Raw genomic sequence first — 15,497 nt, 5'->3', positions numbered from 1 at the left:
GACGAGGGAAGGCAGTCCCTTGTTTGACCGAGACTAGAATCGGAGAGACATAAAAGGAAAATGAAGCGAACAACAATTAAAAAAAAATTCCCCGGCTCACAACAATACAATCTATTTAAACTGTGGCTCATACTTTTCATACCAATGGTATGACTTTTTTTCTGGAGTCCCCTCTCCTGATTCTTGAACTCCGAGGCTGGCAGCTTGCAAAGGGGAAGCAGACTGCAGCACTGCACGGGCAGGTTTCGCAAAGGTCTCTAATGGGTATTTTCTTTTTCTTAGCCCTGCCCCCGAATTGTCAGACGGCGGGCGTCTGCCTCTGAAGTTAGCAGTGATTTCCTTTCGGGCCTGACCTTATCTCCGGCTGCACGTTGCCTGTTGGTGACTAATAACACAATAACATTGTCTGAGGCTGGAATAAAGTCGGAGCTGTTTACCCCCACTCGAATAGGGGTTCAATATAAAAGCCAGCGGAGAGCTGTCCAAGTCAGACGCGCCTCTGCATCTGCGCCAGGCGAGCGGCTCCTGCGCCTCCTGCAGTCCGGGATCGCCGCGTGCGCCCGCAGACGCTCCGCTCGCCGCCTGCTCTCCTGCCCGGCGCTGCCTCTTCTCCCCGTTAAAGGGCGCTAGGGCTGAAGGATCGCCTTGAGATCTGAGCGACCCCGCAGCGCTGTGAGGGACCTGAAGCTGTTTTTCTTCGTTTTCCTTTGGGTTCAGTTTGCACGGGAGGTTTTTGATCCACCCCCCTTTTTTTTCCAGAATGGATTATTTGCCCATGATTTTCTTTCTGCTGTTGGTGGCTTTCCAAGGAGCTCCAGAAACAGGTAGGCAAGCTCGCTGACTTGTACCGTCTCGGAATTACAAGTTAATGTGCTCTTATCCGCCTTCGTGCTTTTCTTACTCCTGTTTTTCCCCGTTCTTTTTGTGACTGCAGCTTAGAGAACAAGTGTCTGAGAATTATGGCTCAAAGCTACTTAAGTTTTCTAGTGAGAAATGTTAAGACTCCTCTATTGGATACAATTAGATACAATTGACTATAACATGGTATTAAAATAACTTACTGCTTTGTTATTATTATTGCATTGTGTGTTTCCTTGGCTTTTAAATAATAATAAGAGTATGGGCAAGATACAATTTACTCAAATGTATGTTTGCAATATATGTGTTTATACAAGTACACAGGATATATAGGAACTTAAATCTTACTTAAACACTGCTTTAATAGTGTGTTAACGTGTAAAATATTTAAGCATTCCAGCTTGAAGCCAAGGAATTTTATCCAAGTCAGTCATTCAAGCAGTATATGTGCAGTAAAATCACCTGCAGAACAAAAGTCTGTTGACTACCCGCGCCCCCCCCCGACCCCCGCAGGCAGTTTCTGGGTGAAGCAGATGTTTTCTTTAAAATTTGTCATTATTGATTTTAGGTTTCTTTTGGCAGGTTTTTGGCATCCAACACAGTGTGAGCTCTCTTTTCAGTTTTATTCACCTGTCCTGGGAGGAGAGCTAGGATAATTCTTGGCTGCTTAAGGATTTAGGCAGTGCGTGTGCATCTGCCTGGGTCCCCCTGTTTTTGGGGTCAGTGCACTTTTTTTGTCTTCTCGTGACCCTGACTAAAGAGAAAGGATGTCAAGGGAATGAAAATCCTGGAATGTGTCTGATCATTTGAAATGTACAAAATTGAGCAGATAAGCTGCATGGCTAAATTGTCAGGAGGAAGAGGCAAGGCAGTAGTGGGGAAGGGGGAGGCAGCGATCCCACATGAGCCTGATGTCCAGGGATTCGGAATTCAAAACCCAGGCAGCCTTCCCTAGGTCCCCTGACCTGCTTCTCAGCTCCACCTTAGGTCACTGGTTTCTATGGAGTTACCCTCCTGAAATGAATATTGTATCGTTAATTTCTCTCTCCAATCATTTCCCCCACTTAATTTCGAAAGGTATATATTATCTAGGGTACTCTGTGCCCTACACAGGGTGTGCAGTGGGTGGGTACCCTCTAAAGAGAGGGTCATCCTGAATGGGGAAGTGGTCCCAAAGCTAGGAGTAACAGTGTGATTTCTTGTCTTTCATCATGTGTCAATGTTAAGCCACAGTGGATTGTGCTGTCCTACTAAGTTCCTTGCAGAAGCCAGCCAGATTTTCAACAGGCAGCATTCCAAAGCATTTCCCTGAGCCTGCTTCAAGAGGGGTGGGGGAAGTCCCTTTTCAGGCATTTGTCTCCTCTGCATTTGTATAATCTCCCTGAAGGTGGATAAGCCAAGAGGATGAGGGGGAGGCAAAAGGTGAAGTCATGTTAAGAAGGGAAAAAATAAAGAGCCCTTTTTTTCTGTGTTTCTTGCTGATGGGAGGCAGGCTGTGTGCTTCATCTGCTTTTATCTGCTCTGCTAGCTCTGACCCTACTGTGATCCAGCATGTCTTTGGGCCTCTGAGGAGACATCCCCCACTGACCTGCTCTTTCTCTCCCCAGCGGTCTTGGGCACTGAGCTCAGCACAGTGGGTGAGAACAGCGGGGGAAAATCCACTCCCAGTCCACCCTTGCGGCTCCGCCGGTCCAAGCGCTGCTCCTGCTCGTCCCTGATGGATAAAGAGTGTGTCTACTTTTGCCACCTGGACATCATCTGGGTCAACACTCCTGAGTAAGTCTCTAGAGGGCATCGTAACCCTAGTCATTCATTAGCTCTGGCTTCACCAGAAGCCCGGTTTTAGAGTCTCTTTTCTAGGGACTCTGAAGGTAGCCTTTCATCATAGTTTCCCTCTATTCCTGAAAATAACAACGGCTTGTTTTTTAGCAACAAAACGGAGGGTCTTCTGGGGTCCCATAGCTCAGGTTACTAGTGATGGGATAGACAGAAGGAGCTGAAGACAAGCACAAGGCCGCCGCACATGTCAAATGAGGAACTTTCAGTGAGGGGAGCCTGTGGGGGACACTGTCACCGTGGCATCTGACAGGGTTTAGGGTTAGGGAATGGCCGAGGTCAGATGTGCGTTAGTGCAATCTGTGCTTCTCATGGGAGGGTGGAGACTGAGAGGCAGAAGGGATTATATAGAGGGTGAGAATCTGTTAATTTTACTTATACAAATACCTAGGCTCGAAATATTGCAGTCATTTATGCAGGAAAGAGTTTGTAGCAGAGATAGAACCGGAGCTTGGCTTTCCTTTGCTGCGATATTTTCTCTTTAGACATGCCCATTTCAGAACAGAAATAGAGATGCTGTCCATAGGCTTCTCTTTCACCTACAGAGAAGAAAAACAGTGTTTACCCTTTGCCCTGGACACTAGTTCATCACCTATGAAAAGCAGTCAGAAACAAGCCCACATTTACTGTGCGTGCGGTGTCCCATATGACGAAGGAGGACCAAAATCCAAACGCTATCAAACCAAACCACAAAGCACAAGGAGCCTAATAATTACTAAGGGGATACTTCCAAAGCAAGGACTTTATTTCTTAGATGAGAATCAAAATGGACGCATTGGAAATTATTGAAGAGCCCTCTGGCAATGAGTCCTTCCACAAGCATAAGATATCACCCAATGGCAGGAGAAATGTGCGAACATGTATCTCCTCCTTCCCCCATGGGGGGTGCACTTTTTGCATTATCCTACATGGTTTGAATTGAAAATAGGTTTTAAAAATCATGTGAGTTGGCCGGGTGTGGTGGCTCATGCCTGTAATCCCAGGACTTTGGGAGGCCAAGGCAGGTGGATCATGAGGTCAGCAGTTCAAGACCAGCCTGGCCAATATAATGAAACGCCATCTCTACTAAAAATACAAAAACAATTAGCTGGGTGTGGTGGTGCACACCTGTAGTCCCAACTGCTCAGGAGGCTGAGGTGGGAGAATCGCTTGAACCCAGGAGGCAGAGGTTGCAGTGAGCTGAGATCACACCACTGCACTCCAGAGTGAGACTTTGTCTCAAAAAAAAAACAAAAAAACAAAAAAAAAATCAAAACCCTGTGAGTCATGGTTTTGCATTGAAGTATCTTCCCACTGTGTACCCACAAATGGTTGTTAATTAAATAGACCATTAGTAAAGGAAGAAAATATAAAGCAGTTGCCAAGCAGAGATGTCCTAATTTTTGACAAAAAATAAACAATGTTGCTTGTGTCAAGAAGAAACTGAACTTTGTGAAGAATTGAAATGGAATTCCACTGGGGGCGGTGGGTGGGGAGGGATAACATGGGGAGAAATGCCAGATGTAGGAGACAGGGGGATGGAGGCAGCAAACCACATTGCCATATGTGTACCTATGCAACAATCCTGCATGATTTGCACATGTACCCCAGAACCTAAAGTACAATTAAAAAAAAAAAAAAAAGAAAAACTTGTTTTTTCCTGCTTAGATACATACAGTCATGGCCATTGATGCACAGGTGTTCCTGACTGTTATTACACTTTACCCTCTGAAATGACACTCCCAAGTGCTGTGTGATGAGCTCCTTGTGTACCCAGTGGAATGGGTGTGCCCTTGTGTCATTTTAAAGACTATTAAGTATGCTAATATCTTTTCTTCCTCTCTTTGGATAATAGGCACGTTGTTCCATATGGACTTGGAAGCCCTAGGGCCAAGCGAGCCTTGGAGAATTTACTTCTCACAAAGGCAGCAGCCCACAAGAATAGATGCCAATGTGCAAGCCAAAAAGACTTGAAGTGCTGGAATTTTTGCCAAGCAGGAAAAGAACTCAGGTGAGCAGAAATACCTTTGCTTTTCAATCAGTTTAATGGCCTCCTGACCTCCTTCCTATCATGGTGCTGTCTTCCTGTTTCAGGGAGAGTAACAGAGACATTGAAAGGCAAGGTAAATTCGAAGATAATATGCTGAAATGTTTTTCCTTGTGTATTTTAACAGGACCCTAGACAGTATGGAGATAGCCTGGAATACCCATAAGAAAGGAAAAGACTGTTCTAAGCTTGGGAAAAAGTGTGTTCATCAGCAGTTAGTGAGAGGAAGAAGAATCAGAAGAAATTCAGATGAACACCTAAGACAAACCAGGTAAGAGGGAAGGAAGTAAAATTAGGAAGAGGTTCACAAGAACAGCCAGCCCCAGTCAGTGATGGCAGTGGCCTGTTCCTCCAGCCCTTCTTACCTGGGCAGGGGAAACACTCAGAAAACAGTAACAGAGGAGATCTATGCATTCTAAAGATTAAAAAGAGCAAAAGAATTCCTCCTAAATATTTCCGTGAAGCTCTGGAATGCAAAGTGATGCCCTCTCTACTTTTAGCACTTACCGTTTCATCTACAGGTAGATTTCCCAACCAAAATAGATCCAGAGATGCCTTTGTCATTCGGTCATATATAGCCTTTACCTCTCCGAGTCAACATGTTTACCACTTTCCCTGAGAAATCAAGAATGATTTTGGGGACAGGACGTTTAGAAAAAGAATCAAAATGTCATGGATAATCAAGTTCTTCAAAAAGTAGCAGTTATTCAGATGGCCGAGGGAAAAATAAAGTCATTAGACAGGCTTGGTAGAATTTAGAACATGCTGTTTTTCAGGTTTATGATTTTTTTTTAATAGGGAAATGTATTCTGGTGCAGAGCCAATATCATTCCAAAAAGCTCTCTCTTTTCCTGGTCAGTCATGCACTGGGATAGAGAAGGGATCTGGATTGGACAACATCACAGAGTTGCTCTGAGCTGCTCTTTGGTGATAACCCTTCCAAATCCTAAACGTTTTGGAATTCACAAGCTCGAAGGAGGAAACCTATTTTCCCATCTATCACATGTTCTGCATTTCTCTCTCGTGGTCTAAGAAAACTTTTCCTAGAAATCCAGTGGCAAGAAGTCCTATGATTAAAGTGTTCTGAGCTCAGGCCAGGCAGTCATGAACTACTTCTGAGTTGTTTATTGCTGATTTGTGGGGCAGCCTCAGCCATCAGTTCCTTCACCCCTGCTATGAGAGTTTCCATATTTATGGTTCCAGGCCAGTAATGCTTCCCACAAGATCAGTTTCTGAACTAACCTGGAATAATTTTATGAGTTTGTGTTATGTCAACTATTAAGTCAACATTATAGTTCTTCCCTCTGTATTTCTTCTGTAAAAAGAAAACAGTAGGCCCACATAAAAATTCTTTTTTAAAATAATTGCCATAAAGTACTTGCTCTGGGTCTACTGTATGCTTCTTTTCGTTTTCTCTCTTTTCAACTAAGTAATTGTCAATTCATTAAGATGCCTGTAACTATTCAAAACCTATGCTGAGTTCTTCAATGCAAGGTCGCATAGTGGTGAAGGTTGGGCTGAGGCTACAGAAGAAACCAGAACAGCTCGAGGTTATTTAAACATTGTATTTACTGAAAAATTAGCTGGGTGTGGTGGTGTGCACCTATAGTCCCAGCTACGCTGGAGGCTGAGGCAGGAGAATCGCTTGAACCCGGGAGGCGGAAGTTGCAGTGAGCCAAGATCGTGCCATTGCACTCCAGCCTGGTGACAGGGCAAGACCCCATCTCAAAAAAAAAATTGTATTATGGTATTTATTGCTCAATGCCCCTTAGACTTGACCACATGACCCCTCTCTCCCATTCTAAGCATGGGGCAGGCTTTGTTTATGCTATGGTAATAGATACCACTTGAGGTTTTATCAAAGAGTTGCAGTGGGTGGTGAAAGTTCACAACCAGATTTAGATTTTGTTTGTGCCAGATTCTAATTTTAGATGTTTCTTCTGCAAAGGGGTGATTTTTAAAACTAACATTTGTTTTTTCTTATCTTGCTTTATTAGGTCAGAAACCATCAGCAATAAGGTCAAACAATCTTCTCATGATCCCAAGCTGAAAACCAAGCCCTCCAGGGAGCACAGTGTAACCCACAACCGAGCACACTGGTGACAGACCTTCAAGGCCTGTCTGAAGCCATAGTCTCCACAGAGAGCCTCGTGGCCGATTCTGCACTCTCCACCCTGACCGGGATCAGAGCAGGAGCATCCTCTTTGCTTGTTCCTGACTGGCAAAGGACCAGCGTCCTCGTCCAAAACATTCCAAGAAAGGTTAAGGAGTTCCCCCAAACTGTCTTCATTGGCTTCCATCAGTGGTAACTGTTTTGGTCTCTCCTTTCATATGGGGATAACAATGGACCTCTCAGAAAGCAGAAACACACGGTGACATTCGAATTCAGGTGGCATCCTCCAGAGAGAGGAAGGAGATTCCACAGAAGGGTGGAGTTTCTGACGAAGGTCCTAAGGGAGTGTTTGTGTCTGACTCAGGCGCCTGGCACATTTCAGGGAGAAACTCCAAAGTCCACGCAAAGATTTTCTAAGGAATGCACAAATTGAAAACATACTCAAAAGGCAAACATGCAAGTAGAAAAAAAAAGACTTTTGTTTAAATTCGTAAAATGCAAAACTGAATGAAACTGTTACTACCATAAATCAGGATATGTTTCACGAATATGAGTCTACCTCACCTATATTGCACTCTGGCAGAAGTATTTCCCACATTTAATTATTACCTCCCCAGACTCTTCTCCTGCTGCCCCCTTCCCCATCCCCCATACTAAATTCTAGCCTCAGAGAAGTCTGGTCTAATGTGTCAGCAGTAGATATAATATTTTCCTAGTAATCTACTAGCTCTGATCCATAAGATAAAAAAACATCATTAAATCAGGAGATTCCCTGTCCTTGATTTTCGGAGACACAATGGTATAGGGTTGTCTATGAAATATATTGAAAAGTAAGTGTTGGTTATGCTTTAAAGCAGTAAAATTATTTTCCTTTATATAACCGGCTAATGAAAGAGGTTGGATTGAATTTTGATGTACTTATTTTTTTATAGATATTTATATTCAAACAATTTATTCCTTATATTTACCATGTTAAATATCTCTTTGGGCAGGCCATATTGGTCTATGTATTTTAAAATATGTATTTCTAAATGAAATTGAGAACATGCTTTGTTTTGCCTGTCAAGGTAATGACTTTAGAAAATAAATATTTTTTTTCCTTACTGTACTGATTTTGAATCGTTACTGAAATTTCTAAGGAGTGGGCCAAACTGATTAAGAATTATAAAGGCAAATGGTTAAAGACAGTTTTGTAGAAAAGTGACCATTGGAAGGATTTTACAGTCTAAGCTAATTATAAAAATAATTTAATCTATATCTTAAATATTGATTTTATATTGCATTGAGGTAAAAACACAAAACACAAAAGCAGCTTTAACACCTCTATCTTCTCTTGGGTAGCAGCCTCCTGCTTCCCTTTCACCTGAAAATCCTCCAGGGACTTCATCCATTAACTTGGCTCAGGCAGGATTCAACAGTTTAAGCTGATGGTGTGGTGAGAGATGCTTTCTCCATATTAATGGACTGAAGGAAGTAATGGCAAGACAACCCCCCAAAACATACCTAGTTATACAGTTACACACCAGAGTTGCTTTTAGAAAATGGGCTGCTGAGAGCAAGTAGAGGCTTCCAATGGCTTTTCATTTTCTCACATTAAGGATTTTGTTTATTAAAGAACATTGACTACCATTGCTTCTTCGTGATAGCCTAGGACTGGCCATCTGCCCATGGAGGTAGAGAAACCAGGTACTGATTCTAGGTCATCTGCCACAAAGCACCACTTCCTCTTCACTTTGCCTTGGCTGGCCTTGCCAGCTCACTGGAGAGCACAGTGTTGCAATTGGTCACCACTAACTGAGCTCTCCAAGAGCTTGATCAACACTCGAGAATCTTCGTTGCCCTTCTCTGACAGTGTCTGAAGGAATTCCTGTCATTCAACAAATATTAGCTTGTAGTGATCACTGCTGTCCGGACAGTGACACATCAGAAGGATTTCAAATAATAGTCTTCAGGCATGCGTAATCAATGTCCTGGGCAGAGCCTCCATCCTCATTGACCTTCATTTTTCTTTTTAAGGCACAGTCCAATGTCTTTGGGGAATTGTTTTTTGTTTGTTTTTGGTTTTTTGAGACAGAGTTTTGCTCTTGTTGCCCAGGCTGGAGTGCAATGGCACGATCTCACCGCAACTTCTGCCTCCCAGGTTCAAGCGATTCTCCTGCCTCAGCCTCCTGAGTAGATGGGCTTACAGGCATGCGACACTACACCCAGCTAATTTTGTATTTTTAGTAGATGGGGTTTCTCCATGTTGGTCAGGCTGGTCTCAAACTTCCAACCTCAGGTGATCCTCCCGCCTCAGCCTCCCAAAGTGCTGGGATTACAGGTGTGAGCCACTGCGAATGGGGGTAAAATTGTTTATAAAGCTTACTTTATGTAGTAAACTTCCTCAGTGTGTGGCTCTCAAGGGGATTGTGAAGCTGTGCCAACATTGACAAGGTGCTTGATCTGAACTTAGCCACTATTTAATCTTGATTGTAAAATTCACCATACAATTTCCTTGTATGGTGAATTTTCTCATCTGTTAAATAAGGGAGTTTGGGGGAGTTTATCTAATACCTCTGAGAAAGAGTTCGAGATTACATAAAGAAGTTGAAGTGGCGTGATAAAAATGAAGATCTGAGCTTAGAAGACATGGACCTAATACATTTAAGAGGAAGTCAGAATGAGAGAAGCCACTGAACAAAACAGTCCAAAGGACAACATAGCAAGTCAGAGTAATAAGAGTTTTGGTTGCGTTTTTCATCAGTCAAATGCTTAATTAAACCCTCTGTTCCCATGTTTTATATATATATTAATTACTATATTATTATATATAACTATATATAGTAATATATATACAATATATAACTATATATAGTAATATATATATAATATATACTGTATATATACTATATATACACAATATATATATACAAATATATATATACAATATATACTATATATAGAAAAATATATATAGTATATATTATATATATTACTATATATTGTAGTAATACTATACTATATTATATATATTACCATATATATAATACACATAGTATATATTATTTGTATTACTATATATATAACTATATTGTTATATATATGTTACTGTATATATTACTACATATATAAAAATATAGTAACATATATAGTATATATAAATATATACACTAATATATATATTATATATAAAACCCTGTTTTTATATATATATATATTACTATATATATGTATAAAACCCTCTGTTTTTACATATATGTAAATATATATATTACTATATATATATATAAAACATTTTCTTTGTCTGCTCATCAGTTGATGGGAACTTAGGTTGATTCCATATCTTTGCAACTGTGAATTGTGCTGTGATAAACATACTCATGTAGGTGTTTTTTGATGTATTGACTTCTTTTCCTTTAGGTAAATTCCTAGTAGTGGGATTGCTGGATAGAATGGTAGATCTACTTTTAGTTCTTTGAGAACTCTTCATACTGTTTTCTACAGAGGTTGAACGAATTTACATTCTTCTTGGAGATTTTTAGCAGGGCAATTTTATGGTTGCTAAAGTCAATATCTGCCTTAGCCCAGGGCTTGCTAGGGACCTAGATGTGCAATAGGAAGGAGCAAGAGGGACAAGTTGCCTGTAAGATTGATTCTTGCCCTCTTAGATTAATTTGGGACTAGGAAAGAGTGGCCCTATAATTTATTATTTAAACTGGGACATATTTGACAATATGTGGTGACACTCTTAAGAATTCTCATGGAGCTACGCACTGGGCTGTTTTGAACAAAACTGGACACATGGTCACCTTAGATCAAAACAAGCCTTGAATCAGGTCAGAATTTCAGAACCATCTTGGCTTCTTGGAAGTGCCAGAGCGTGGTGCTGTGTAAGCACACTCAATGTCTGTATACCTTTCCTGCAGATGAGGCTGTGGCAGGGCAACTCCTCCTTTTCTGGTGCCTTCAGCCTCGGAGCTTGGGGCATAATGTGTCATTCAATAAATGCTTGTTCAACGGATAAATAAATACACAGGTGAGTTCCAGTGTTCGGTAAGATGGGAAAAGCTGGTACTCTTCTAGCCAGAATGCAACTAGGCTACAGAAGATTTGTAAGACCCATTTCCAGGGCTCTCTTTGCAGAGTCGATGTAGCTGAAATCTTCTTTTATTGAGGCTCCGGGCTGGTGGTAAATTATTTGACACAATGGGGTATTCTTTCTACTCCAATCCATCCTGCATGTCACCATAATAATAACAATAATCGTCTCCAAATGCTTTTAATTATAAATTCAATAACTACAGAGCTAGAAGGAAATTAAAAACAACTTAAGCTATTACCCCATCTCAAAAGCCTTCCATTGGCACTCTGCTTATAGAATAAAAATACACTATCTATGAGACAGGCACTACACCAGGAAGAAGATTGAAAAATGTTACAATTTCAGTATTGGGCATATTAAGTTTTAAATTTTTTGTCATGGTGTGAAAGTTGTCAGGATCAAAACGAAGTCACCTGTGTTAAAAACCCTAACAAAGGGAGCCAGGAAAGGCCATAAAGGGAGATTTCTCATGCACAAATGCCTGATAACCAAAGCTATCACAAAATACTTTGCAAAAACCACAATCTTGCATAAAGGCCATCACAACCTTACGCAAAAAATACTTCTGTGAAGACATCGGCCCAGCAACTGCCTGTCTAGCCTCAGAATGGTGCCACCTTTGTTACTGATAATTGTAGCCAAGAATAACCTCAAAACAATTACGTTATCCTCCTCATTTTTCCTTTAACAATCTTTGTTTTGCTTTACCTCCCCAAATATGGACATAGTTTACTATGACATATGTATTTTCATTGCAACGTCCATTCCTGAATAAATGTTTTCTTTTTATTTATTAATGTATTTGTTTTTGAAACTGGGTCTCACTCTGCCACCCAGGCTGGAGTGGAATGGCACAGTCACAGCTCACTACAGCCTTCACCTCCCAGGCTCAAGTGATCCTTCCCCTTCAGCCTCCTAAGTAGCTGGGACCACAGGTGTGCACCAACATGCTCAGCTAATAAAAAAAAAAAAAATGTGTAGAGATAGGGTCTCCCTATGTTGCCCAGATTGGTTTTGAACTCCTGGGCTCAAGCAATCTTCTCACCTTGACCCTCAAATTGCTGGGTTTACAAAAGTGATTGTCCCCAGCTCAATTTTTTTTAGGGAGTCTCTCTCTGTCTGTTATCTAGGATGACAGTGGTTATCTTCAAATGCATCCAACATTTGAGAGAATAGTGTAATGAAGCCAATATACCTAGCATACAGTTTATACTGTTGTTGAGATATAATTGGTGTTATTTTATCTCTACCTGCATCCTGCCCTCCTTCTCTGAGTTACTTTGACACCAATCCCAGGTATCATTATTATCTTATCTGTAAATATTTCAGTGTAGACGTAAGGAGCTTAATATGCCTTGTTTAATCAGGTAAAATGTGAAATAGTCGTCTAGATATGTGGGCCTAGAGCTTGGAGTGAATGAAGAACTCACAATAACAAAAGCCTCATGGAACTCATAACAACAAAAGAGACAGTGGATGTTGACAGCTTGTGTTTATATGGTGCTTGCTAATATCCCAGACAGTCTTTTGAGAACTTCACATGTATCAACTCATTTCCATCTTACTAAAACCCTATGAGGTATTTATCCTATGTTATAGATGAGGAAACTTGAAGACAGAAATTCAATAGTAACTTATGCAAGGTCAGGCAGCTAGTGAAGAGGTAGGAACCAGGTAATATCATTCACTATGATTTTTGATTCAGAAGAATCCAAAGCGATAAAGGTTACACTATAGGATAATCAAGTCCTGTGATGGTATCAAAGTGACAGTGATCACCTCTGCCTGGAGGCGGGGAGGGGAAGTGGTGGTTTCAGGGAAGGTTTCATAAAAAGAAACAGTGAGAAATCAGCACTGAATTCCTCAGTAAGCAAGATACCATTCGAAAGAAATTTAAAGCTGAATCAAAGGCATGAAGAAGTCTCAATAAAATGCTTTGCCGATAGATGACCTGATAAAAAGAACATAACCTAACATGCTCATGTGATTGACTCATAAGAAAAGTAAACAGGTATCTAGATCATTAAAAGGTGATTTATCTTGCCATAATTCAACGATGTTGAAAATCGTAAAGCCACACAACAACAACAAATGGGACAGAAATCTCTAATTTTCAAGTGGCATTGATTGAGTTGAAATTTTGGGGTATGACTTTAAAGATAGAAAGAAAGCAATTCTAACAGATTTTGACTAAATTTTGAGAAGTTAACTACATTTGTTAACATTACAATATGATGAAATAATTCCACTGAAAATCACTGTACTTACTGAATGTAAGCTTATTTTATAGTTCACATGCCCTATCAACCTACTCTTTGACACATGGTCACAAATGTCCTCTCACCATGCCAAGAATTCCCTCTTGATATATGGATAAAAATAAGCCGCCTGCCAACTTAGAAGTCTTCTTTGTGTTTGAACAACTTGATAAGGTACTATTACCGATCGATCCTGCTCTGACGTTGGTCACTGGTGTGGTTCTCCCCATATAACCTCATCATTTTGCTCTGATCACTGGCCACAGGTAGGCAGTGCCTCTTGGTTTGGTAAAAGAAAAAAATGCCCTGGACAATTAGGGAGACGATCTTATCTAGACTACTACAATAAGGCAAATGTTCATTAATGAAAAATATCTCAAAGAAAGGAAGGAAACCTGGGATTTTATAAAGGCAGTAAATGAGGGAGCCACAGTGAGTCTCTTGGTAGTCATAAGAAGGATGGAAATGGTCTTTTCTGAACCATGAAGAAAGGGCGGAGAGGAAGATGCAAGAGCAGGCTGTTTCTTTGCAGTTTGCCATTTTTCAGAACACAAAGGATTGAGGAGATTTGAGGGACACAGGACTTAGGTAAAGTTCAACATTGTCAGTCCCTGGTTTTGTTCAAGATGAATATCATTCATCAAAGAAACATGCAATGACAATCATAAATCTTCCGAATGGGGTGAAGTAAGGCCTCAGAAATCATTTCTCAAAGAGTCTTGGTGTTATTCCTACAAAGCCAGGTGAAGCATCTATAGAGAGATAATGGGAAGGTCAGTTGTTTGGGGATTCTGGGAATTAGGCACCTAAAAAGAAGGATGCTTAAAAAGAAAAAAAGAAATATTAGTATAACCGGTATATCAAAGGGCCAGAAATTGAATTCCCAGGGTAATCAGTTCAGTAGATTCCAAGAGGTCAGTGGAGGAGAGTCTTTCAATTTTGTAGCACTGCTCTTTGAGTGTCTTGGAGCTACTGAATAGGACATCAGTGCTTTCGGCGGTGCACTCCACAGAGTGTGTCTGACTTAGCATTCCACAGGCTTCTTAGAGGCCCAGACACTGCCTTTCCAGGGAGAAACTGGACCCATGAAGGGTCTGCTATAGTGGTGAGTCCTTATATATAGGACTCACCTATATATAAGTATATATAGCAAATTTTAGCTTATAATGCTCCTTCAGATCTCAGGAAAAAGAACCCAGATACAAGACAACCTGGAGTCCTCATAGGGACCTGACTCAGTGACACCAAGTCAGGCAGCAGGGAGAAAAATTGTAAAAAAAAGTTTGAAACTGGAAAGATTGAAAATCTGATAAGGACTGATAATTTGGGAATGTTACAGGATCCAGCCTAACTTACAGATAGGGACAAAAACTGTTTTTTTCACAGCTCAAGAGAAAGTTAATTAAAATTCCACCAGACAAGAAAGTTTCATTTTCATCATTATTCACATTTGATTAAAAAAAATCCCAACAGCTCAAAAAGAATGAACAAGGTTAGAATGAGGTAACCTGAAGAGTGTGCTATTTGATGTGATGTATAGTTTTTCATTAAAATGCAAAATTTCTTTGTGTAGTCACTGACTTCGGATCAAGAATAATGTTGAAGAAAGATTATTCTTGCCATTATAAGCCATCTCATTAGATCTAGCATGGTTATTCAGATAGGTACAGCAACAATGGTAATTTACCATTTTAGCCTTTTAAATTTGCTTTTTGAAAATTTTCATAAGGAGGCTCGGATTGGACTTTTAAAAGTCTCTCTAGGCAGGAAGCCAAGCCAAGAACTTGCTACCACATTTCACCTATCAAGTACCTATAAATTTGGGCAAATTTCTTTCTTCTCCAAGTCCCCAAAATATCCTAGGATTCTTAGGCCTACCAGAAAGAGACTTTATTTATTTCCTAACTCACTGATAAGGATGAAGATTTGTAAACCAGGTATCAGGCCTGTTTTCCTGTGAAGGCTTTGTAAACATCATCTCCATAAAGCCAACCTCATTTCTTAAAAACACCTGGTCATAGCTGACTAAATGAGCATCATTCTCAGCTATGACATTCCGAGCACTGCCTTAGTTTTGCATAACCTGCATTTTCAATTTTGTCAAGGCGACAAGAAGGAGGTGGTACATGCCTGTAATCCAGCTACTCGGGAGGCTGAGGCAGGAGAATTGCTTGAACCCGGGAGGTAGAGGTTGTGGTGAGCTGAGATCACACCATTGCACAAGAGCGAAACTCTGTCTCAAAAAAAAAAAAAGTGGCCTTCCAAGCCTGTCCCAGAGCCTGGCAACTCCCTTTCCTAGAAGACAAGATCCTCAGCCCGGCAGGC

The 15,497-nt window shown here is 40.8% G+C and overlaps 1 protein-coding gene across 1 annotated transcript; it reads left to right on the top strand.

Annotated features, from left to right (window-relative positions):
- The first annotated feature begins 214 nt into the window (after positions 1–214).
- On the top strand, positions 215–7,941 carry EDN1 (endothelin 1). The gene is made up of 5 exons (XM_017526654.2): positions 215–824; positions 2,466–2,634; positions 4,529–4,684; positions 4,848–4,991; positions 6,718–7,941. The coding sequence occupies exons 1-5, from the start codon at positions 761–763 to the stop codon at positions 6,821–6,823; spliced, it is 639 nt and encodes a 212-aa protein (XP_017382143.1). The 5' UTR covers positions 215–760; the 3' UTR covers positions 6,824–7,941.
- Positions 7,942–15,497: the final 7,556 nt, after the last annotated feature.

Source organism: Cebus imitator, unplaced genomic scaffold (genome assembly GCF_001604975.1).
Source record: "Cebus imitator isolate Cc_AM_T3 unplaced genomic scaffold, Cebus_imitator-1.0 Scaffold43, whole genome shotgun sequence".
In the NCBI taxonomy this organism is placed as follows: Eukaryota; Metazoa; Chordata; class Mammalia; order Primates; family Cebidae; genus Cebus; species Cebus imitator.
Note: the sequence above shows the minus strand (reverse complement) of the source record. Positions and strands in the feature narration are given on the sequence as shown.

Bases quoted from the DNA above. Each gene is read 5' to 3' on its own strand.
- EDN1 (XM_017526654.2), top strand. From the start codon at position 761: ATGGATTATTTGCCCATGATTTTCTTTCTGCTGTTGGTGGCTTTCCAA. The intron at 2,635-4,528 runs GTAAGTCTCTAG...TTTGGATAATAG, and splicing joins ATCTGGGTCAACACTCCTGA to GCACGTTGTTCCATATGGAC. The intron at 4,685-4,847 runs GTGAGCAGAAAT...GTATTTTAACAG, and splicing joins CAAGCAGGAAAAGAACTCAG to GACCCTAGACAGTATGGAGA.